Raw genomic sequence first — 21321 nt, 5'->3', positions numbered from 1 at the left:
TTGCCATGGATCTTGTATTGTGGCTCTCTTTATGACTGCCGCCCTGTAGTCGTGTTAGCAGTGAGGAGTGCCTACCTGGAATTAGTTTCCTATCCTTCACTCTGGTCTGCCCTGATCGGGCCCAGGCGGGCTGGGCACATTAGGCCAGCTGGGAAGCATCCCATCACTGGAGCCAAACATGCCCCTTCCCCGGTCTCATCTGCATAATAAGGCTGCTGTGTGCAGAAAATAGCAGCTCAAGTGGGATAGGCTTACTGGCCTCTCTGTGTCAATTCTCCCTCAGCACAAAGCATAATTTCAAAGGTTATGTAACCTCACCATGATGGGCCATGTCAAATGGAGGAAGAAACCACATATCTAAGTGGTCTCTCACCACCCTCAGATCTCAGCTTTTACAGCCCTCTGCAGCACAGTTGGCAAGCCTTTATTCAGGCCCTGGATGCAGCGTATTGGTGGGGAGTCATGGGACTCACAGTGGAGCCAGAGCTTAGATGTTCGTCATCGCTGGTGCCTAGCCAAGCACTGCACTTAAGTTGTTAATGGCCCCACACACACACACAGCAGGGCATACTCAATCTAATTTCACACACAACATTGAACATTGTGAATTTCAGTCCTAACCTCAAATATAACCACACCATGCTTTCTTTTCCCGGCATCTTCTGAACCTTTTGTACGAGCCTCACCCATTTACTGGAAATGAATAAATATCAAGACCCAGCAGACATTTCAGAGACCTCAATGAGTTAGAGGTTGATGTACTTTACCCAGAGCTGCTTCCACCAATGCCCAGATGCTATAACTGAGAACATCTACCTTAAGACAACCTTTGCCATCAACAACCTGACTCCCAAGAAGACAAAGAAGCAAAAGCAAGGTCTCAAAGTGAACAACAAATGGCCCACTCATGCCCTGGTGATATGAAAAAGGCAATCCTCTTACCTATGATGTCAATGGCACAAATCAGAAGCAAAATCTAATAATACTGATTACAAGATAAGTAGGAGCTCTCAAAACTCCACTTGGAGAACAAAGAACTCCTACTTGGGCAATCACAATTAGAAACTAGGCCAACTAAGCAAATAAAATCTTCAGCATTTTTAAGGAACTAACCAACCCTGAACCACAAAAAATATACACCACTCCATAGGACAACATTGTAAAAATCTACATCATTTCAAAAAATGTAAAACATGATGGCAAATAAACTGCAACAATCTACACTCAAATGGATGCAGTGAAATTACCCTTGATCTCGATCCATCCATTACCAAAGGAGGGAAAAGCCAAGGTAACTATTACAACTAACTCATTTAACTTGCCAGTGGAACCATGTACCACATCCTACATAAAGAAATGTTTCTCTTGCCTGGCCAATGACAGGACACCTTGAATAACTCCTCTCTGTTTGTGGGCTTAGGGACAGATATATTATTTATAATTCTGGTCACAATTTGTGATAAGTATTTTGCGATGAATGAAGAAAGTTTAAGTTCTGACATATGTGGAAATAGATTTGTTCATAAAATTTTAAATCATAGTGGGTCACAATTCGACCTATCTCATGAATATTAATGAGGTAAGTTGCAAATTACCACTGACATAACATGAACTGACCTAGAGCATTTTATTACTGACTAGTATAGGGTGTTCTGTGAGGTATGTGCCATTACTTCCTTGTGTTCACATAGGCTGGCTCGGCAAAGACCACACATGATTTTTGCATGTTTCCATTAATATCAGTCTACCAAAACAATTTGAGTCATAATATCCCCCAGGCAGGGGTCTCTCTCCTGTTCTACAATTTATCCCCTTTTAAGCACCTAAGATACCCTGGTCTGGAAATTATCGAACAATAGATCTCCATCAGATAATGACTAGATTGCCTAAAAGTATCCGTTCCTTTTATCTATGCCCTGAGGAGGCCAGAATGATAGGCAGAAATGTTTCAACATTCTCTGAAACAGAGGTTCCATTCAGTATAAAATCATGGAATGTATTGAATCAGACAAAACAAAAAAGCGGTAGTTATGATTATAATTATGAAGGTAAAAAAACAGATTGTTTGGAACGCTCTTTTTAAATCAAATCAAATAAGATGTATTACGCACAGCTAATCACCCCAAGGGTATCGAGGTGCTGAGAGCAAGCTGCGAAGTTCAGTCGAACAGCCAGGTCTTGTGTCCTTTCCTGGATTGCAGAAGAGAGGATGTGGTCCATAGTTGAAGAGGAACGTTGTTCCAATATTTTGCCATGAGGTAGGAAACAGAGCATCCTCCACAGTTGCTCCAGCGTGTGGGGGTGAGGGAGGTAGAACGCATGGGTCTGAAGGTTTGGTGGAAGCTCAGACAGTGGTAGATGTATGCTGGTCCATCCTTGTGATGGGCTTTGTAGGTGTGGATCAGCATATTGAATTGGCATCTCTTCTGACTAGGGAGGCAGTGTGGGGTGGTCTATTTGAGCAGGTTGAGGATGAGTCCGGCTGCAGAGCTTGGAATTATATGCAGCTCATTTGGAGGTGCATGGTGATTCCTCCATAGAGCATGCTGCTGTAGTCCAGCCGCCTGGTGACTAGGGCATGGGTGAAGGTTTTTCTGGTGTTGATTGGGAGCCATTTGAAAATCTTATGTAAGCATGGGAAGAGTAAGGAAGCAGGCAGATGAAACTGCATTGATCTGGTTTTTCATGGTAAGCTTGCTGTACAGGATGACACAGAGGTTGTGTGCGTGGTCTGTTGTAGTGGATGCTGGTCCATGTTCTGAAGGCCACCAGGAGTCGTTCCACTTGGAGGTGTTGTTCCAGAAGATCAGCAGTTTTGTTTCGCCTGTATTGAGTTTTAGACAGTTGTTTTTCATCTGTACAGCAATGCCAGTCAAGGACTGGTGGAAGTTGACCTTCATGGTAGAGGAGTCTTCTGATACTGAAAGGATCAGCTGGGTGCCATCTGCATAGACTATGATGTTCCTTCTGTGTGATCTAACGATGTTGGCCAATTCTCTGGGTTTGCCGGTTACACAATTGAGGTGTATCATCGACATGTAAGAGCTTTGGGACACTCCTATTGCAATTAGAATGAAAGGACTGTGTACCAATGCAAGAATGGTACACATTCTGTAATTAAATATGTTTTACAGACACTTTGAGGGAGCAATATGAAAAAATGGATGTAATGAGTAAACTTCATGGTATTTTCATGTGACAGGTGTCCAAAGGCAATGCTGAGATGACATATGTGAACTTTTAGTGGTCCATGCATTAGCCGTCAATAGTGACTAGCCCGGCTATTGATTAATTAATTGCTAAGTATTTATCCCTATACAGCACAACTTACTTATATGTAGACTTCCTTGTGTAATTCTTCTCCCCAATGTTTATTTAGAAGTAAGAAGAAAAGTGGATAGTGATTCTTTGCTTAATCTTCTTCAGAAAAGCTTAGGATGTTAAGGCATTCAACATTACTGCAAGAGGGCGAGTGTATTTAATTCTGGAGAAAGATTAAGTCCTGATCGGCCTCCATTTTGTAAACGGCTTTCCCAGTGGATGCTTAGCTCAAAGTACTAAAGTCTGTAAAGAAAAATAAAGACAGAGCTGACAGTTTCAAACCTTTTGCTCATCTTCTTGTGACTGCTGACCCTTGCAGACAACCATCCCTCTGATTGCAGCCATCAGATTGAGTCACAAATTGTGACCTTCCGAGGTAGGTAGAATTGAAAGTTAGTTTTAGAATTTTGGAAACCCACCTATTGGCACATACACTGGCATGTAGAATTCGGTACTGGTTGCAAAAATATTGGCTTTAAATTGCAACAAGTCCTTTGATCAGTGTTTTGGTACATCTGGTCCTGTCGCCCTAAATTGAAAAAAATGTCTAAAACAAGATTTCTGATGGTTCTGACCCATCTCTAGTCTCTGGCATTTACTTTCGTACCAGCATCCTCTCTACAGTACGCCGTGCGGAGATTCCAACCCGAGTGTGAAGATTTCATCCCAAGTGTGGAGGCCCCTCACTTGTAACTTCACTACACATAAGTATCTTTCAGGAATCAGTCCCTAGGGGGGGATATGCAATCGCTGGCTATATGCTACTTTCTTCATGAACATACCCTATAGTACCAAAAAAAAAACATTGAGTTATTATGCACTCAATGAAATCCTAAAGTTTATCGTTGTATATGAGATTTGCAGCATGAGCAGTAACTTAATTCATTTATTTATGAAGTTTTCTATAGCGTTCGCATGATGCTTTAGTCACTTCAGAGTCCTAGGTGGGTTGTCTGCTAGAATATCGATGACCAAAATATTGAGTGGAAAGAATTTTGTGTCAAAAATATCGAGGACCAAAGTATCAAGAAGGCAAGTGCAAATATGTAAGTATGGATTTACTATTAACTCCACATGTACGTACCTTGAAGATACATATATTGTCAATGTACATATATGCAAAGTTAAGGATAGTAGTATTTTGCTTACCTATAAAAACCTACCTTCACAATGTTTATGCCCTCGATATCCTTCATACAATATTTTGTCCACACAAAATTTTTGACCATATATTTTGTTTAATCACCAATAGTTGATGCTAATTCTAAACTTACATTCAATGCAGTTGAAGAGCTACAGGTAGTTGTGATAGTTCAAGAGGAAATAAGTACTCAAGGATAGCTCAGGATAGTAGATCCATAGAAGGGACAGATTAGAGTGAACATGGGTGATATCGAAAACAGTTTTTTTGGAGAGTGTAATGCATAATAGTTCCTACTTTCTTTATGGTTATTTCTTGTATTTGTGCTGTAAAAGAATCTTTAAGTTGGAGGTCTTACGGTCTTTCCTAATTTTATGTGCTCCATTTGACCTGCTGATGCTCTGTCTTGAGTGGGCCCTGAAGGTCAAGTTGAACAATTCCCTTGAAAAACGAACATGTTCCAATTTTATTGCTCAAGAAACATATTGAAAGGAATGATTTTCAAGTAAAAAATCCGCAGCTCATTTCATAGAACATCTTCAGATAGCCTCGTGTTTCACACCTCATTATAATTTCTATAATTTAGAGTCCAGGCTTGCTCGGGCTCCCTGCTTTTGGTTGGCTAACACTGAAGAAAGTTTGTTTGCTGTGTCCCGGAGCATTAGTTACTGTATTGTATATTGTAAATTGTTTATCGATGGTAAGCCATGCAGAGCATGTTTTGTTAATTCATGAAGGTGGTTGAAAAAATGTGACATTTACTTTGCAACACTTTTCCAAAACATTTTTTGTATTTTCAGGCATGGGATGGATGTCCTCAAAGACCGAAAGGTGTTACTGAAAGATGTGTATGAACTCAACCTTAAGGACAGCGGGATACCTTCTCTTCTTCTACTGCATGGTGCGACTGCCTTTCCTGTGGGGCCTCTGGCTGCTGCACATTACGGAAGTGGCCGAGTGGTGGTGTTAACACATGAGCGACAAATTGGTGCTCTGAAACTGAAAAGGTTTCTCCTCAATGCAATTGCATGGCTTGATACTGGAAGGAAAGGGAAAGTGGGGATAGAGAGAGGCCTGAAACATCTTCAGGCTCTTCTGAATAAAGAAAGCATTGCATGTGAACTCTCAGATTTGAAGCCAGATTTCACTGTCTACTGCTGCACAGCCTCCACTGGCAGAGAGGTTCAGAAGATCCAGGAGTTTGTCGCTGAAGGTGGTGGCCTTCTCATTGGAGGTCAGGCATGGTGGTGGGCCAGACAGAATCCTAGTAGCGATGCAATTGCTGAATATCCTGGTAACAAAATCATCAACCACTTTGGAATAAGTATTCTGGGCAGTCCGAGTAAGGCAATACTTTATAAGACTTCAGTTGCTGAAGAATCCGAGCTGCATTATCACTTCCGTACAGCTTTTTCCTACTTACAACAGCAGATGGGCTCCAAGCAAGATTTTCAGGAACCCTTGACATCTTGGCTAACCAGTCTAGCTCAGGATTGTTCAGCAATTCTGAAAACAAAAGCTGACAACAACCAGGTGTTTTCACCGATTCAACAAACGATCCTCAAACTTGTACAAAAAGCTGGGATCTGCAAAGTTAGTGTAAAAGAGCCAATAAAAGGAAGCTCGAAAGAGGCCTTTGTCCTGCGACTTGCGGCGAGTTTTGGAAGCATGATCCCCAATATTGAAACTTACCTGAGGTCACTGGTTAAGAGTCCCCAGGCGTTTCCAGTGTCCAATTTAGAAAAGCTGCAGATCAATGGAACTACTGGAGGTAGGGTTTCCCATGAATAAGAAATGAGAATGATTGACAGAGTTGTATATTATCTCTGACTGGAAATCGCTTTTCAGGGTCTACTATTATAGCATATGACTAAGGCTCTGATTTAGGTAAGTAGGATAGCGCATATCTGTCTTTTTTGCACCTGTGTTAGACCAGATGTCCAGTTTAGAGCACTATACACGGCAGCCATTCCACCAGGAGAGACACATCTGTTCCTGCCACTGAGTCCATCAAGGTCCAATGCTAAGTGCATCAAAGATGGGGGCAGTTCACCTACCCCATGCACAGGAGCAAATCCATTCTTGACAGAGTTGGCACAATGAAAGACCTGTATGGTAAGGATGTGTTTTATGTCCATGATATCCTGGAAAGAACCCATTTCCACTCTCCAGCATGACAGAGAGACAAGATATGTAATGACTGACACCCCCGATTCTTTAAGTGTACACATACAGGCCCTGATTTATACTTTTTGTTGCAAAACTGCACTAATGCAGTTTGCACCAAAACGTTTATCACCAGCATGCACCATTTCTGTGCACCAGCCGGGCATCATATTTATGGAATGGTGCAAGCCAGTGTAAAGGGTAGACTAGCGTTAAAAAAATGACGTTAGTCAGGTGGGGCTGGCAGTATAGAAGAAAGGGGTTTGCACCAAAAAATGACATTAGGCAGGTTAGAGTAAAAAACCATGACTCTAACCTGCCTAGAGTCATTTTCTGATGCAAAACCATCCATACCACATTACTCCTGTCTTCGAAAAGACAGGAGTCATGCCCACCACCCCAAAAGTTAGCACAGGGGACCAGGGTCCCCTGGGCATGGCCATAACACCCAGTGACATGTAGGGGGGCCCATTTTAATACTTACCTGTACTTACCTAAACTTACCTGGGATGGGGTCCTCCATCCTCTGCTATCCCTCTGGTGTGGGTGGGGGTGTCTCTGGGGCCTGGGGAGGGTACCTGTGGGCTTATTCCAATGTGTTCCACCATTGGAAATAGGCCCAAAGGTCCCCTAACGCCTGCTCTGACCCAGATGTTAGAAAATGGTGCAAAGCAAGCTTTGCACCATTTTTTGACCCCTCCTCCCTTCTGTGTGTGATTTTAGCACAGTGAGATAAATATGGCGATAAGGCCATAGAGCCATTTTTTGCACGGGAACACCTACTTTGCACCTCATTTACCCAAAGTAGGTTTCCACATGCAAAAAATGACTTTAACTCCACAAATTTGGCGCTAGATGGGTCTAGCGGCAAAGTATAAATATGGAGTTAGTTTTGCACCGAATTTGCGTTAAAAAAAATGACACAAATTTGGTGTAAAACAAGCATAAATATGCCCCACAGTGTCTACTTCAGGTGGAAGAAATTCCACCATTGTTCAAGGGCTTGAACTTTGACATGGGTGGAATTTACCCAAAGTACTTTCTCCCACAGTGGAGACAGCCATTTTGATGGACAAATCTGCAGAGCTCTGGTGACAAAGTAAATATGCAGCAGAATATCAATCACTGTAACAGGGGTCCTAGCTCTCCAACAGAAGTGGATTTAATTTCCACCAGCAAAACCTAAAATCAGACCCTAATATTGGAAGATGTCCTGAACAGTGTGCGGCATAGTGTTGGGCAATAATGCTGTCTTAGTGGCACAACGGATAGCTGTAAGAATCTGGGTTTTTATTTAGGATTGATTATTACCTGCCTCAAGAAATAAACGCAACCTTGTCTGACTGAACCTGCACAGTTACTAAATTGACCTAAGTTTAATACCCTGTGAGCTTTGGCACAAAGCAGACAGGCCTAACTTAGGGCAATGTGTAATGTATGTATGCAGTGCCAAAACAATAATAAAGGTGAAATGCAAAACAATAAAAATCCCAGAGTTAATAACATAGAGCAAAATTTACTAAACAAAACTATACCAAAATGACACAAATCCAATAAGGGAAACCAGAGATATGATTTTTTAAAGTTGTAAATAGCAATGGTGCCAATAAGCAAAAAATGACAATGATAGTCAATGGTCGTGGTAGACCAGGACCGAGGCACCATTTGAGGCTGGCCACAATGAAGTGCAGTTTGGATCCCCCAACCAGGATCATCCTGGGCACATATTTTACCTACTGACTTCAGTCTTTAAGTCTCAATCCACCAAAGAAGTACAATTCTAAAGCACATTAGGACCTTAGGGGAGGCACTTAAAGACTTATATGGTGTCAGGAAGAGGCCACACAGCAGGGTCCAGTCCAGGTTAGTTTTCATGTATGAAAATATTTCTTGTCTTGTGTCCCACCAGTCTTATGACCCTTGAAGTCCACTTCTTTGTTCTCTGCACAGGAGAGTACAGGTCCAATCATTTCAGGGTTCTTCTGAGGTCACAGAGAGCAGGTCCAGTTCTGTTGTTCCTCAAGTCCAGGAGTGTTCTAAAATGAATGCCAGGGAATGCCATGTGTATGCATAGCACGATCTAGTAAGTGGAAATGACTCCTGGCCATGCCTAACCAATGGGGTAAAAATTCCTAGGGCCAACCCTACCCACTTTGGGCATTTTCAAGATGACAGAAGTCTTCAGCCACACTAAACAGGTGCCCTAAGCGCTGTGTATCTGAGAAGTGTACTATAATAATCCCAGTGTCCTCTCACATCTAATACTAAAATCCAGTTGCCGGTAGGTACTGTGTCCCCAATAAACCTGAATACAGAAGTCTGGTAGAACAAAGAAGGGTTTTTACTCCCTTCCATTAAAGTGTACACCCAGTATTATATGTAAAAGCCCAGTGGCAGTTCAACAGTCTGATGGAACAAAGCAGGTCTTTTAGCAACCAGACAGTATATACACAAGAATTGATTGGGCTTTCTGGTTCACCTCCTTCCAAGTGTGCCCCTAGTAAAATATGTAAACCCAGGAGAACTGTAAAGCAGGATTTGACACTGTAATGTCAAAAAGGACACTCAAGCCCAACCCTACATATTCTATCAGGTTCAGAGGACTCATTTATGCCCATTCAGGTCAACCTATTTTTTGCTTTTGCTCCGGGGAAGAACTTTGCACTTCTTCACATTTATTCAAATGCTAATTACTGGCTAGCAGGAGTGGGAGAGCAAATGCAAATTTTGTGTACTGGAACTTCAGGCAGGGAAAAGTTAAGTTTCTAGAAGGCATTTTTCCTTAATAATTATAAAATATGGCTTCACCATTAAATTGGATATTTAATAACTATTTAATATAGCTGTTTAATTATTTTTCAACCTAGTCCCATTCCTGAAATACAGGATTAGGATTTTTTATCTGGTTTTCTACATAGGACCACTATGCCTGCCACAGTGAAAAATAGCTTTTGGTTGATATTTACTGAAAGGACATGGTAGCATTACATTTCTACAAGCCCTACTTATAAATACCTTGCTCACTGCCTTGTGGGTGATAAGGCCTACAAAGGGATGATATGTTATTATTTAAATGGGAGTTTTTGACCTGCCAAAAGTGTTTATTTTGGCAGGTTGAACTACAGTGTTTAAACTGCCAGACTCAGGCTTGAGTGATACACTGTTGCTGTAATGGATGGCCCAATAGGTGCTGCAGCCCCTCATAGCATTTCGGTGGCCTGGGTACAAATTTGGACCATATACTAGGGTCTGATATGTCAATTAAATATACAAATTAGGAATATGCCAATTGAACCACGTTTAAAGGGGGAGCACACACTTTATCACTGGTTAGCAGGCTTAAAATGCACAGAGGTCCAATGCTAGCAACAATTTAGGGTCCAGCAAAAGAGTATATGTTAGAAATGGGGTTTCTAGTTTGCAGTCAGTTTACACTCTGTGCAAGTAGGGACCCTCACTCTAGTCAGGGTAAGGGAGATACACAGCTCAGATAACCCCGCTTACCACCTTGGTAGCTTGGCACAAGCAGTCAGGGTTATCTCAGAGGCAATGTGTAAAGAATTTTTACAAACATACACAGTAACACAATGAAAACACCACAAAAGACCTCCACAACAGTTTAGAAAAATAGCTAACATGTACCTAAATCAAACAAGACCAAAACAAAAAGCATCCAACATACGCAAGCAGAAATATGAATTTTAAAAGATTAAATCCCAACAAAAACACTTAGAAACACAATAGCTTCAATTGGGGCTATCACAATGTGGTTGACGGAGTCATTCCCAACAGTCCTACAATATTCGCGGGGAGGGAGGTGCGGGACATGGAGTCGCACAGACCCCTAGGAACAGTACCTTTGGTAATGAGGAAAACAGCCAGTGCACAGAGTCGGGGAGGTGAGGCGTCGCTGGATCTGGTGCAGTGTCGGCTCCTTGCTGCAGGTGATGTGGTGTTGGGGCAAGGCGCTGGTTCCTTACGATCTGGTGGAGTTGATGAATCTGGTGGGTCAAGATGCGGTGGGGTGACCTCCTGGGTCACGGTCACGCCACAGAGCTACAAGCACCACAATGGAGTTGGGTATCATGGATGTTGGTGACAGCAATCAGGACTCACGATGTAGTGGGATTTCAGTGAGGCTGCGGCGGTGTCAGGCCTATGGCGTCGGTCAGGGTCATTGTACTCCAGAAGGGACCATGGCTTCAAGTTGCAGGCAGTGGCATGGAGTCGTGCAGCGGTGCCGGTTCTGGAGTTGTCTGGAGTCGGTGTGCCTGTTTTTTTCTTGGTTTCAAGCCAGATTTCATCCCCAAGGGCCCAGGAACTGGATTGGCACCACTTGGCAAGTCAGGGTCTTCAGCAGAAGTATCAAGGTGCTGGCAGGCAAAGTCTTTGATGTCCCTAAGACTTCTTAACAGGAAGCAAGCTCATTCCAAGCCCTTGGAGAATCTTCACAAGCAGGATTTCAGAAAGCAAAGTCCGGTCCTTTCCCTCTTCAAGCAGGCCAGCACTGCAAAGCAACAGGCAGATTGGCAGGCCCTCCTCAAGCATCAAGATCTTCTCCTTGGCAGATGTTCCTCTTGATCCATAAGTAATCTGAAGTTGTGGGGTCAGCAGAGCAATAGTTATACTCATGTCTGCCTTTGAAGTAGGCAAACCTCACAGGAAGGTCTTTGTAATGCACAAGACCCTGCCTCTTCCTTGCCCTGCCCCAGACACACACGGGGTTGGGGACTGTATTGTTTGAGGACAGCCACAACCCTTTCAAGTGCAGGTTTCAGCTCCTCCCTCCCACTCTATCCCAGGAAGACTCATCAGGATATGCAGGACACACCTCATTTCCCTTTGTGTCACTGTCTAGAGTGAATTCACAAACAGCCCAACTGTCAGTCTGACTCAGTGAAAAGTGGCATTTTCAAACAGACAATCTAAAAACCAACTTTACTAAAAGATGTATTTTTAAATTGTAAGACCAGAAACCCCAAACTCCATGTGTCTATCTGCTCCCATTAGAAACTGCACTTAAAAGATATTTAAAGTCAATCCTCATGTTAAATTTGCACTAGTGAAAACCGAATTTGGCAGTATTACACTATCAGGATATGTAAAATACAATAGTCCATGCCTGACCTTTTGAATACACTGCACCATGCCCACGGAGATACCTCGGATCTACCTTAGGGGTGACTTACATGTAGTAAAAGGGAAGGTTGGGGCCTAGCATGTGAGTACACTTGCCAGGTTGAATTGGCAGTGCAAAACTGCACACACCGACACTGCAATGCAGGTCAGAGACATGTTTACAGGGCTACACATATGGGTGGCACAATCAGTGCTGCAGGCCCACTAGTAGCATTTGATTCGCAGGCCTTGGGAACACATGGTGCACTATCCCAGGACTTACCAGTAAATCAAATCTACTAATCCTGGAAAACCAATTACCAATATCATTTAGGCAGAAAGCACTTGTACTTTAGCACTGGTTAGCAGTGATAAAGTGCCCAGAGCATCAAAACCAGCAAAAATGAATGACAGCACAGGATCCAAAAAACAGGAAGTCAGAGGCAAAAAAAGTACAGGGAAACCACGCCAAGAACTGCCAGGTCTAACAGAAAAAATCCAAGATGACCACACAGAAAAGAAAATGTTCCTACAATAGCACTATATTTTTAGGAAACACCTACGCTGTGTTTTTTCCAGGAAGACATAGATTAGCTGCAAATTAGCATATCTAGAATGTCTCTTTGAAAATGCTATTATAAGCAGTGTTGTAGATTTTATCACAACTCAGATTATTTTCTGATTAAAATGTAGAGATATTAAATAAAAACTATTTACATATTAAATAAAAAACAAAATTACCAATAGGTCTGACCTTCCCTCCAAAACATAAACAAGGTTTATTTGCTTCCAAATGTGCATTAAAGGTTCCAAATAATGATGAAAGCCCTAGCAGTGAAACACATTAATGGCCCATCTTTAATGCCCCACATATTAATGAGCAATGGTGTCCAGGAGCAGTAACAAACATTAATGGCCCCCCAGGGACATTTTAAGGATTTTGCGAGCCACGGCCAAACATATTGTGGGGCTCCTGCTAAGAAAACCCAGACTTTGTTATCCTTTTTCTGCTCATTCACACCTTTGGGGGACTATGGTCGGATCATTGATAACCTTCTTACTTGTCCAGTCTCCATCTGGCTCCACCCTTGAAGAAATAGTCTATCTTTTACTGGCTGACACCAGAGAAGCAGAAATGCACGCATCCTGAAAAAAACCTTGCGCATGAGGGACAGTGGACTGGTGCCTCACCTTTCGGGTCTTGTCAAATGGAGAATGTTTTTTTGTATCTACTGCACTCAGGTCCCTGCCCTGTGAGGAACAGGGACTGTGAGACAGGTGGCTCATAGCTGTAATGTCAATGGCCCAACAGTGGCTCACACAAAGGGAGGAAACAATGCCAAGCTTTACTGAACAGTAACTGACACATGAGGCATAAAGGCAAGGGTTAGGAGGAACCTGCGAATTGTGAAAGGTTAAAGCGCTTGCTGAATCTGCCCAGAGTCTATTAGGTATTTTTCTTTATCCATCACTATCTCTCAAGTAGGGGCTGGGACTGGCCCAAAAGCCTAATGAAGGAGCCCCTTGAAAGGCTGGGGCACTGGGCCAGAGTCCATGTTGCCCATACCTTAAAACGTCTCTGTGCACGATGCAACGGAGAGTAGTAACATCCCACAGAGTAAACTTTAAAGGGCCACATAGAACCCAAATTTAATGCCCCCACATAGCAACCAGCTTTAATAGCCCAACATAGTAAGCAGTTCAAGTGGCCCACACAGGAACTGGCTGATGTGTCAAAGCTCTGTGGGGCTCTAATTTGAAAGGACCTTGCTGCAATTATTGCACAGACATTGACCTGGAGGTTTTCTGTGCCCAACGCGCCCAACACAACTGATAGCACAAGCTGAGCACCATAGGGCAGAAGGTCTAACTTGAATGCCCAGGGTACATGTGGCAGGACCAGCACGGGTGTTGCACATCAGCAGTGGTGGGATACAGAGGATGCTCACTCCCTGCGGTATGGTTTAGGAGGCTGGTTTGGCTTATAGTGGGTACCTGATGGAACTTACACCTTGTGCCAGGTCCAGTTATCCCTTATTAGTAGATTAGTAGTGTTTTAGCAGCTTAGGCTGATAGAGGTAGCTATAGCAGGGCAGCTTAGGCAGAACTAGGAAACATGCAAAGCTCCTACTATACCACTTATATCAAATAGCACTATAACATAAGAAACACAATACTCAGAGGTACTAAAAATAAAGGTACTTTATTGTAGTGACGATATGCCAAAAGTATCTCAGAGGATACACTCCCTTAGGAGGTAGGTAAAATACACAAAATATACACACAAACCACAATCAGGTAAGTAAACAGTTATAAAAGTAATGCAAACACTGTAGAACACAATAGAATACAATAGGACACAATAGGCCTAGGGGCAACACAAACCATATACTTCAAAAGTGGAATGCGAACCATGACTGGACCCCAGGCCTAGTGTAGTGTGTAGAGGGTCGCTGGGAATGTAAGTAAACACTAAGGGTGTCCATGATACCCCACCCCAAGACCCTGAAAAGTAGGAGTAAAGTTACCCTACTACCCCAGAAAGACAGTAAAATCGACAATTGACTGCAAAGCACTGAAGACGGATTCCTGGACCTGGGGACCTGCAAAGGAAGGGGACCAAGTCCAAGAGTCACGCAGGTGTCCTGGGGGGCACGAGCCCACTAAATCCCGGATGAAGGTGCAAAAGGGCTACCTCCGGGAGGAAGAAGCCAAAGATTCTGCAACAACGGAAGGTGCCAGGAACTGCTCCTTTGGTCAGAAGATGTCCCATGGCGTGCTGGAGGAAGCAGAGTTGTTTCCATGTAGAAAGACTGCAAACAAGTCTTGCTAGCTGCAAGAGTCACAGTTAAAGAAAATGGGTGCTGCCTGGGCCCAGGAAGGACCAGGAGGTCACCCTTGGGAGGAGGAAACAGAGGGGGCGTCCAGCAGCACAGAGAGCCCATACAGAAGCAGGCAGCACCTGCAGAGGTACTTGAACAGGCATTAAAGAAATCTGAGCACGGCGGTCATCTCAACACAACAAAAGAGGGTCCCACGAAGCCGGTGGTCAACTCAGCGAGTTGAGCAATGCAGGAAGCAGTGCTGGGGACCTGGGCTGTACTGTGCACAAAGGAATCCTTGCAAAAGTGCACAGAAGCCCTAGCAGCTGCAGATCTCGCAGTACACAGGATTACTGTCTGACGTGGGGAGGCAAGGACGTACCTCCATCAAATTTAGACAGAAGGACCACTGGACTGTGGGGGTCACTGGGATCCAGCTCCTGTGTTCCAGGGATCACGCTCGTCAAGATGAGAGGGGACCCAGAGGACCGGTGATGCAGATGTTTGGTGCCTGCGTTAGCAGGGGGAAGATTCCAGCGACCCACAGAAGATTTTTTCTTGGCTTCTAGTGCAGGGTGAAGGCAGACAGCCCTCAGAGCATGCACCACCAGGAAACAGTCGAGAAAGCCAGCAGGATTAGGCGCTACAATGTTGCTGGTAGTCGTCTTGCTACTTTATTGCGGTTTTGCAGGAGTACTGGAGCAGTCAGCTGTCGATCCTTGGCAGAAGTTGAAGAGAGAGATCCAGAGGAACTCTGGTGAGCTCTTGCATTCGTTATCTGAAGAGAAACCCACAGGAGTGACCCTAAATAGCCTTCAGAGGAGGATTGGCTACCTAACCAGGTAAGAGCCTATCAGGAGGGGTCTCTGCCGTCACCTGCTGGCACTGGCCACTCAGAGGTCTCCATTGTGCCCTCACACCTCTGCATTCAAAATGACAGAGGTCTGGGACACACTGGAGGAGCTCTGGGCACCACCCCTGTGGTGGTGATGGACAGGGGAGTGGCCACTCCCCTTTCCTTTGTCCAGTTTCATGCCAGATCAGGGGCTGGGGGATCCCTGAACCGGTGTAGACTGGCTTATGCAAGGAGAGCACCATCTGTGCCCTTCAAAGCTTTTCCAGAGGCTGGGGGAGGCTACTCCTCCCCAGCCCTTCACACCTATTTCCAAAGGGAGAGGGTGTAACCCCCTCTCTCAGAGGAAATCCTTTGGTCTGCCTTCCTGGGACTGGGCTGCCCAGACCCCAGGAGGGCAGAAACCTGTCTGAGGGTTGGCAGCATCTGTAGCTGCAGAGAAAACCCCAGAGAGCTAGTTTGGCAGTATCCGGGGTCCATGCTGGAGCCCTGGGGATGCATGGGATTGGCACCCCAATACCAGATTTGGCTCAGGGGGACAATTCCATGATCTTAGACATGTTACATGGCCACGTTCGGAGTTACCATTGTGAAGCTACATATAGGTATTGACCTATATGTAGTTCACACGTGTAATGGTGTCCCCGCACTCACAAAGTCCGTAGAAATTGCCCTGAACAATGTGGGGGCACATTGGCTAGTGCCAGGGTGCCCTCACACTTAGTAACTTTGCACCTAACTTTCACTAAGTGAGGGTTAGACATATAGGTGACTTATAAGATACTTAAGTGCAGTGTAAAATGGCTGTGAAATAACGTGGACGTTATTTCACTCAGCCTGCAGTGGCAGTCCTGTGTAAGAATTGTCTGAGCTCCCTATGGGTGGCAAAAGAAATGATGCAGCCCATAGGGATCTCCTGGAACCCCAATACCCTGGGTACCTAGGCACCATATACTAGGGAATTATAAGGGTGTTCCAGTGTGCCAATCAGAATTGGTGAAAATGGTCACTAGCCTGCAGTGACAATTTTAAAAGCAGAGAAAGCATGAACACTGAGGTTCCGGTTAGTAGAGCCTCAGTGATACAGTTCGGCACCACACAGGGAACACATATAGGCCACAAACTATGAGCACTGGGGTCCTGGCTAGCAGGATCCCAGTGACACAGGCAAAAGCAAACTGACACACAAGTAAAAGTGGGGGTAACCTGCCAGGCAAGATGGTACTTTCCTACACACAGGTAGCAAGGGAGCACATGTCCAGGACAAGAGCGGACTCATCTGAGCCCACGCGGAGGATGCTAGGCCAGCCCCTAACATCTGCCCAGAAACTGTAGTAGGTGCATTGTCTCACTATCTACTTTAATAATCTGCTTTGCACTCTTCAAACAGACACATGGCTTCTGGCTCAAAACAAGGCTGTGTAACATTGTCTGGTTTGTGCATATTGTTTTCCCTCTTACCTGGCACTGCAGGTGCTTACCACTAAGAGAGGCCACCCCAGGGAAGTGGCCTGGTCTCTTCGGATCAAAATATTGGTGGCAGGTGACTGATTGATCCATCTAAATATTAGAGCCCAGTTAGCACAGCTCACATGGGCAAGCCGAAATGCACCGGAAGGGCCACGTCTCTCTCTCCCCCGCACTACCAAAAACTGCATTGATACTCAATGCTGTTGAGGGCAATGAACGTCATTACAACAGAGATTGAACTGACAGAGAAGACTGTCTTTGGGCTCAGGTTTGACTCCCCATCCATCTACAGCTACCAATAATCTGGACACAGCTCGCCTTTGGTGAGTGGGGCGGGGTGCAAGACCAAACAATTTACGCATCCAATAGAGTGTCCCCCTAGGTGCGTCTTGTGGAGTGCCACCGATCCCCAGTAGCAGCCAAGAGGTCCTGGAGGACAGCCCAGATTACATATATTTAAACTGGCACCCAAGTGGACCTTTCAATGACCAACCATAGTGAATTCCAGCCACCAAGTAACTTAACTGGAAGGGACACCAACAGCCAGCCACCTTGTATGGCTAAATTGGCAGAGGAGTCAGTAACTAATGTCAAGGTCATTTTGTGAACAGAACTCTAATATTGGTGTGCTTACAAGCGATAGAGGAAGTGCTCAAAGACAAACCTGAAACACAGCTCCAGCAAGTACCCAGGCCTGTTAACCAAAGTTGAATGATGAGTGTGCCTAGTCATTCCAACATCCTCCCACAGAGCAATGCTCGGGGTTGCAGAACTACAGGCTTATCACCCCCAGCACAACCTGGTGCCACCTTGCTACCATCATGTTCTCCCACTAAAGGAAGACACCATGGTGGTCAAACTAACCAGAAAGAAAACAGTAATGGGTCTCCTGGGACTGGGTATCCACAAGATAGTTGCAACCTCCCCGTGATCAGTCTCCCCTGCTTCCTGTCCCTATGTGGCAATTTTATTCAGAGTTTTACAGTTATGTGAGGAACAGAGAGAATTGCATAATAAGCTTGTCAACAAATCTGGCAAGTCTGAAACAAGAACTTCTCCCTCTCAATGGCAAATAAGATTCAATGCACCCACTGGGTGAGGTAGATTGGGCCAGGGCACGTGGACCATCCAGGGGATTGTGCAATTATTCATTTTACAGATCTGCACTTGGTACGGAAGGTGCTCTCCAATCATGAGAGCCTCCAGGAGGGGATATCAAATATTGTACTTCTTCCTTTGGGCTACTTTTATAACCTAGTTCCTAGGGTAAGCACATTCCATTATTGCCGCCATTCTATCACCCCTCTGACAGAGAAACAACTTCCATTGGCTGACAGTTGCACAGGATAACATACAGTGTTCCCACAATTAATTGATTTGATATGCTTGAGGGAGTTGATTGACTAAATGGTACCTGGGGCTTTGAATGTAACCCTCATATGGTGTCAAAAAGTGGAGGGTGCTGTGAGTCTTTAAAACATCAAGAGGGGGGGAGGAGAGAGTCACGCTTAGCCTACCAGGATAACAATGAAGTGATTGAATTGGATCAATATTCTGGGTTCCAGGTTGAATAAGAGATCAGTGTTAGGGTAGAAACGGAGACGGAACGCCAAACTCACCTCCCCCGGGTGCTGACTGACTTAGGTTGGCCCTGGCAGGCAGAGGATTTACAAACATGGGTGAACTAATTGTTGCCCCACTAATGATTTCGGATAGGACCTGCACCAGCAATAGCAGTAAACCTGGTTGGGAAAGATAGTGGGTGGAAAACGGCGATGCCCACTACTTCGACCCCAATTCACTGGCTGGCAAAGAGGTGACTATTAGGATCAAGGTAACTAAGGTGTCAGCAGAACCTCAACCCTAGGCATCTATCAGGCTACTCTCATGGAACATTGCAGGGCTAGGTACCAAAGTTGATTTCATGGACTCTGGCCATTTCATAGACCCATTCAATGTCTGCCTCTTCCAGGAGATCTGGCTAACCATGCATGTTCATAGTGTAGGTTACATAACCTACAACAAAAAAGCAGTAGCGAGGAGCACAGGTAGACCCTCAGGAAGCCTGGCAATTTGGGTAAGTTCTGCGCTTGGGTGTGCGGTATAGGAGGATGTCACAGCATCCGATGCCTTGCTAGACATAACTCTCACATTTCCCTTTCAATCTAGTCCTCCATATATATAATGTCTATCTGAGACTGTGAGAAACAGACAGGACTCACCCACTGTTGAATTACTCTTGGCCCATTTGGCCTGCATGTGGGAAGGTGCTTGTAAAATAGTGGATGGGAAGTTTAACTATCAATTTGAGCCTGTGGATGTTAATACTGATGATTTTACCCTGGAGGAAAATAAGATCTGGAACTTCCATGATTTGACAATCCTATCCATAAAAAAATGCCCTCCCCCGCTCCTGCACATAAATGTCCTGGCTCTAAATCAAAGTATTTGGTCATGCAATGGGAGAACCCCATTGGACAGAGGCGGGCACACTTTCAATTGTGTTGAGAGCACTAGAATGAGAGACTATACACTGATAGATGTTAGATTATGGATCCATATCATTGATATGACGGTAATGCCCAAACAAGACAATGGTCACAATAATCTAGCCCTTGTTATGGATTCCCCAGTATGCAAAGGTGCAGTTTGTCATGTTGATCCCTTTGACAATATGTGGTAAATTCTCCCCGCCCTACTTCCTTACTCCTGATACTATACTCCACCCTGCCCAAGCTCTTAAATTTGCCCCTTCCACCCCTGTCCTGAACCCTAAACCCCCTGCCCTGAGCCCTGAAAGTAACCCTGCCCTATCCAAAAAAGTAGTCTGACCCCCTGACCTGCGCCCTGAACCCTAAAACCTACCCCGCCCTGTCCTAAAAACAACCCTGACCCTCCACCCCGCCTTGAACACTAAAACCTTACCCGTCTTGTCCTAAAAACGAACCCAACCCCTGACCTTGAACCCTAAAACATACCCTGCCCTGTTCTGAAAACTACCCCCCACCTCCACCCTGAACCCTAAAACCCACACTGAACCCTAAAACCTACCCCGCCCTGTCCTAAAAACTTCCCGACCCCCCTAAACCCTAATACCTACCCCTTACTGTCCTAAAAACTACCCTCACTGCTGTCCCTGCCCTGAATCCTAAAACTAACCCCGCTCAGTCCTAAAAACTACCTCCTCCCCGCCCTTTACCCTAAAACCTACCCCACCCTCTCCTACAAACTACTGCAACCACTCCGTCCTGAACCTTAAAACCTACCCCGTCTTGTCCTAAAAATTACCCAACCCCTCACCCCTGCCCTGAACACAAAAATCTACCCCGCACTGTCCTAAAACTAGTCCGAGCCACCGACCCCGCCCTGAACACTAAAATGTACCGCACCCTGGCCTAAAAACTACCCTGGCCCCCTGCCCCACCTTGAACCCTAAAATTTACCCCACCCTTTCCTAAAAACTACCCTGACTCTTCTGACCCCACCCTGAACCCTAAAACCTACCCCCTCCTGTCCTAAAAATTACCCAACCCCTCACCCCTGCCCTGAACACTAAAATCTACACAACACTGTCCTAAAACTAGTCTGAGCCACCGACCCCGCCCTGAACACTAAAATATACCGCACCCTGGCCTAAAAACTACCCTGACCCCCTGTCCCACCTTGAACCCTAACATTTACCCCACCCTGTCCTAAAAACTACCCTGACTCCTCTGACCCCACCCTGAACCCTAAAACCTACCCTGCCCTGTCCTAAAAACTACCTGATCCCACTGCCCCCACCCTATACCCTAAAACCTACTGTGCACTGTCCTAAAACTACCCCAACTCCCTGCCCTGTTCTGAACCCTGATACCTACCCCACCCTGTCCTAAAAACGACCTCAACCCACAACCCTGTCTTGTCCTAAAAACTACACCAACCTCTGCCCCAAACCCAGCCCCACTTATCTCTCTCTCTTCTGCTCTCTGCTCCTTCCTGTTCTGTCCAGACAGCTGGATCACTCTCTCTACCGTCACCACGCATATGTATGGTAAAGGTATGCATGATAGAAGCATGCGTGATAAACGCATATGCATGGTAATGGCAGCATGGTAAATGCATTGCGTTCCATTGACCGCATTGTAGGTGATGTTTTCCCTGAAGAGTCAGTGGCACATACACTCTTCTTTTGCCCAGAATACAGCAAGATCACGGCAAAGGGGGGATAATACCCATAAGTAGGAACCTGGGAGCTATTCAACACATGGAGGACTACAGAATATTACATTGGGGAAGAAGGACACCACGTCACCTTTGTGTGTAAAAGGCCGCTTTATTGGAACCAGGTGCACTTACAATCCAACACAGCTCTTGGCCTATTGCCTTACAAAACTAAGACCTCACTATACATCAAAATTACCTGCCAATCTCACCCCAGCCCTACCCTC

The 21321-nt window shown here is 45.0% G+C and overlaps 1 protein-coding gene across 1 annotated transcript in view; it reads left to right on the top strand.

Moving 5' to 3' along the window:
• The window catches only part of LOC138265840 (TRPM8 channel-associated factor homolog), a 497333-nt gene that overhangs the window by 83085 nt on the left and 392927 nt on the right, over positions 1-21321 (top strand). The window contains exon 3 of the mRNA XM_069213933.1: positions 5263-6233. Coding sequence (XP_069070034.1) covers positions 5263-6233 — 971 coding nt within the window. The remainder of the gene's footprint in view (positions 1-5262; positions 6234-21321) is intronic.

This window comes from Pleurodeles waltl, chromosome 2_1 (assembly GCF_031143425.1).
Source record: "Pleurodeles waltl isolate 20211129_DDA chromosome 2_1, aPleWal1.hap1.20221129, whole genome shotgun sequence".
NCBI classification, from domain to species: Eukaryota; Metazoa; Chordata; class Amphibia; order Caudata; family Salamandridae; genus Pleurodeles; species Pleurodeles waltl.
This window is presented reverse-complemented; position numbering and strand designations above follow the sequence as displayed.